Below are 4,628 nucleotides of genomic sequence, written 5' to 3' on the forward strand. Positions count from 1 at the left end.
GACCATGCACGAGGAAGATCTTATTTTATACGTTACTTAATTTAGTTTGAGTTTTGGTGTTGATTGGCAGAAAATTGGAGGTTATACTCTACAAAAAGGAAGGATATTGAGTTCTGGTATTCTGTATTAATCTGGGCTTTTTTTGGAATTTTTTCCATCCTCCTTTTTCTCTAGATTTTTGTGAATATGCTTTTAACTGAGATTATGAGAAAGAAAATATGTTCTCCTAACTTTCAGAGATTTAAACAACTAAGAAACGCTTTAGGGAGGATAGTGGTTCTGGAAGAGAATTCCATGCAGCATAAGAATCAGTTCACTGTCTGCTAAGTGAGTCTATTAATCATCTTTCATTATACAACAGAGGGAAATAGGAAAACAGACATATATTTTTAAACAGCAAGGTTAAGTGGTAGATCGATTCAGCGTACATTTCATTTCAATATCTTGGGAGCTGCAAACGAGAATTTGTCCTAAGAAACGGAGACTCCAACTTTGCCTAGCAAAGCTTTAGGTTTTCTCACTTATTCTCCAGAGCAAAGCCTCTCTTATGAAATGCACTTTGCAGGGCTGATTTTACATCCTTATTCCTCAGGCCGTAGATTAGTGGGTTCAGCCTGGGGGTGACAAGATTATTCAATATCTGAATTATCGCACCGAGCAAGGCACTGGTGTTGGGTTGGAGATAGATGATGATTACTGGCCCAAAAGCACAAAGAATTGCAGTGATGTGGGCACTGCAGGTGGAGAAGTCTTGCTGCCTGCCCTCTGCTGAGCGAATTTTTGGTATGGAGATCCCAACGCGAGGGTAGGAAACGAGAATGAGAGAAAAGCAAATGAGAGACAAAAGGCCAACATTTGTAAAACCTACCCTCTGGGCTAGAGATGTGTCACCACAGGCTAGAGGTAAGATATCAGTATGTCACAGAAGTAGTCGTCCACCTCATTAGAGGCACAGTAGGACAACTGGAAGGTGAGGGAGGTTAGAATAATGGCATGAACACAGCCACCCATCCAGGTCCCTATGGCTAAGATGGCACATACCCTGTGGTGCATGATGACCATGTATCTCAAAGGATAACAGATGGCGACAAAGCGGTCATAGGCCATCACTGTGTACAGGAAACACTCAGTGTAGCCCAGGAAATGGTAGAAGAAGAGCTGGGATATGCAGCCCTGAAAAGAGATACCTTGACCCTGCCCTGAAAGGTATAACAGCATCTTGGGAACAGTTGTGGAAGAGAAACCCGGGTCAAACATGGAGAGGTTTCCCAAGAAAAAGTACATAGGGGTGTGCAGCCGAGGGGAGGAGAGAAGAGCTGTAAGGATGAACACATTTCCCGAGAGGGTACATCAATAGATTGAGGAGAAGAAGGAGAGGACAGGCTCTAGGCCCTCCGTCTCAGGGATTCCCAGCAGGATGAATTCAGTCACCATTGTGTGATTTCTCCTTTTATGGAAGAGTCAACTCTTGGGTGTCTGTGGAAAGACATCTGTGGTTAAATTTAATATGTATGTAAATCAACTGTGTTTAAGCCAATGTAATGGAAAAGGAGCCAGATGGTCTAGATTTTTACAGAGTAGTACTTCCTGATAGAATTGTCTTCATCTGCTTGCTTCTCTCCATCCTGGGTATCTCTCTGCAGGTGAGTTTCTCTTTACAGATGCCCCTTATTACCATCTTACCAGGAAGCCCTACCTGACCAGTCTCCTATCCTGCATTCTTCATGTACACTACCAAACTGCATCGATTCCTTAGTGCTGCTTTGTGATTCTAAAAGGATAAATATGAACACTCAATGTCTTTGTTACAAACAAGGTCCCATCTAAGTTTCTTATATTCATCTAAGACAATTTAGTCACATTAACTCTCCAAAAACCATTTATGATCCTATAAGCCATACATACAGAAGATACAGAATCTTTCCCACATTTTCTCCCTGGGTATGAGGTCAACAGTGGGCAACTATCCAAAAGAAGGGTCTCAGATAGCTCTTCATGAACACAAGATTACATTAACAGGGTCCATATGCTCCGGATTTTAGTGCATGTGAGTAACCAGTAGTTTCCATTTTCCTGAATTTGGCACAAAGAGTAACTGGTAGTCTCCATTTCAGTCTCCAGAGTCTATGATTGTCTAACCAGACCCAAGCTAAGTACTAGCCTAATCTTATGGCAGCAGAAGGCACAGGGGTAGTAGAGGTTCCTGTCCAATTTCCATATTTTAAAAAATTCTGATATCTTTTTCAGCTTGTTTTAACTTTTTAAATACAGTGAGATCCTCAAAGATACAAATGTAGGGACCCGAAGGGGTACATGTACCCCAATGTTTATAGCAGCAATGTCCACAATAGCCAAACTGTGGAAAGAGCCAAGATGCCCATCGACAGATGAATGGATAAAGAAGTTGTGGTATATATACACAATGGAATATTATGCAGCCATCAAAAGGAATGAGATCTTGCCATTTGCAACGACGTGGATGGAACTGGAGGGTGTTATGCTGAGTGAAATAAGTCAATCAGAGAAAGACATGTATCACATGACCTCACTGATATGAGGAATTCTTAATCTCAGGAAACAAACTGAGTGTTACTGGAGTGGTTGGGGGTGGGAGGGATGGGATGGCTGGGTGATAGACATTGGGGAGGGTATGTGCTACGGTGAGCGCTGTGAATTGTGCAAGACTGTTGAATCACAGATCTGTACTTCTGAAACAAATAACGCAACATATTTTAAGAAAAAAGGAAAAGAAGAAGATAACAGGAGAGGAAGAAAAGGGGAGTATGTCAGAGGGGGAGACGAACCATGAGAGATGATGGACTCTGAAAAACTGAGGGTTCTAGAGGGTAGGGGGGTGGGGGGATGGGTTAGCCTGGTGATGGGTATTGAGGAGGGCACGTTTTGCATGGTGCACTGGGTGTTATGAACAAACAATGAATCATGGAACACTGCATCAAAAACTAATGATGTAATATATGGTGATTAACATAACAATAAAAAAATTAAAAACTAAAAAAAAAAATACAGTGAGATCCTTAAATTATAGATCAACTCCTGAATGCTATTGCCTAAGCCCTTTATCTACCCATCTATCAATCAATCTATCTATCTACTTTTTAAAAATTTTTTGGTGATTATGAGGGAAGTGAGAGCCAAAATAAGAGAAGTGAAGGGCAAACTTTGGACACTTACATGGCAAACAGGGGATGTAACTGGTAATTGTAACTGCTGGTGCTATTCAATGCTGCTTTCCTCTCCTTCTCCAGTGAAGGAAGAAGGCCTCCTCTGTTAAATCCCCATTGGCTTATAGTCTGCAGGTGGATATCCTGAATTGTTCTCTTTCAGTCACTTTCAAATAGAATGTCACAAATCTAAATGCTCTTTAACTCCCTCACAGACTCCTCTCTGACTCCAGGAAATGCAATCATTCCCAAATGCAGATTTTAAATAACTTTCTCTTCCTTTGGGTATTAATTCCCCAAGTCAGGGACCCTATTGAGCAAGAAAGCAATTAGTGACTCAGACTAATTGGACCTTAGAAATGGGGGGGGGGCAGGGAAGAAAAGTGACTAAAGATGAAATGTTTTATGATTTGTATGGTAAAATATAGTTCAGTGGAAAAATAATTTTAAAAAATTCCTTTGTTACAGGGCGCCTGGGTGGCTCAGATGGTTAAGCGTCTGTCTTCGGCTCAGGTCATAATCTCAGGGTCCTGGGATCGAGCCCCACATCAGGCTCCCTGCTCAGTGGGGAGCCTGCTTCTCCCTCTCCCCCTGCTTGTGTTCCCTCTCTGTGTCTCTCTCTCTGTCAAATAAATAAAATCTTTAAAAAAAAATTCCTTTGTTTCATATGTCACACATTTTTTATGTATATTTGTGTATTTTCTACTCTTTTATGTGTATGTGTTATCTTAATAAACTAATTATGTTATTTTACTGCACTGTATGATAAGATTGACTTCTTGCAAGCAACAGTAACTGGGGTAACCCAGAGAATTAAATAAATGAGTGGAAAACCAGTCTCATGGAAGTGTGGGAACTTGGGCAGCCCTAGGGCCCTCAGCAGTAGGAATTTATGGAGTAGCCCCTGAGCACCACCACCAGATGATTCAGCCTCAGCTGCCTTTTGCTTCCATGTGCCTCAGCTCCAGATTCAAATCTGATTTCCTTGGCTGGGTCACATGCCTACCTCTGTGGCCAGGGTACAGGGTACAGTGGAATGGAGATGAGCAGCTCTCCAAAAGATAACAGAAAGGCTTATTACCAGGAAAGAGAGAGAAGAGGCATGCTAAGAGGCCAAAAGAAAGCTTAGCTATCACTCGAAGCATCTGTCTTATATCACTTGGCATCTGTTCAAGCTCCCAAGTTAAATGCCTCATATACTCTAGAAGTATTTTTTGGGGCAAGGGATGGCTTACCAAATTCCTCATTAAATACACTCATTCACTTGCTTACTTGTGCATACATGGATTCATTTGTTCCAACAAATACCAGTTATGACAGGCAGGGCATCGATTATTTGCCAGGAGAAGCAGAACGATCAGAGAAGGGGTGGTCAGACATAGTCCCTCTGCTCAAAAATAAGTTTTTTGAGTCCGAGAGGCAAAGAGTTTCCTATAGTCTTATTTT

At 41.6% G+C, this 4,628-nt stretch overlaps 1 protein-coding gene across 1 annotated transcript; it reads right to left on the minus strand.

Annotated features, from left to right (window-relative positions):
* Positions 1–517: 517 nt before the first annotated feature.
* Positions 518–1,434, minus strand: LOC112840554 (putative olfactory receptor 10D4). Its single transcript, XM_025893982.2, is given in 2 exon segments — positions 518–915; positions 918–1,434. Coding segments are annotated over 2 exon segments (915 nt in total).
* Positions 1,435–4,628: the final 3,194 nt, after the last annotated feature.

Source organism: Callorhinus ursinus, unplaced genomic scaffold, assembly GCF_003265705.2.
Source record: "Callorhinus ursinus isolate GAN/ISIS: 27379988/994484 unplaced genomic scaffold, GSC_fseal_2.0 scaffold19, whole genome shotgun sequence".
Lineage (NCBI taxonomy): Eukaryota > Metazoa > Chordata > Mammalia > Carnivora > Otariidae > Callorhinus > Callorhinus ursinus.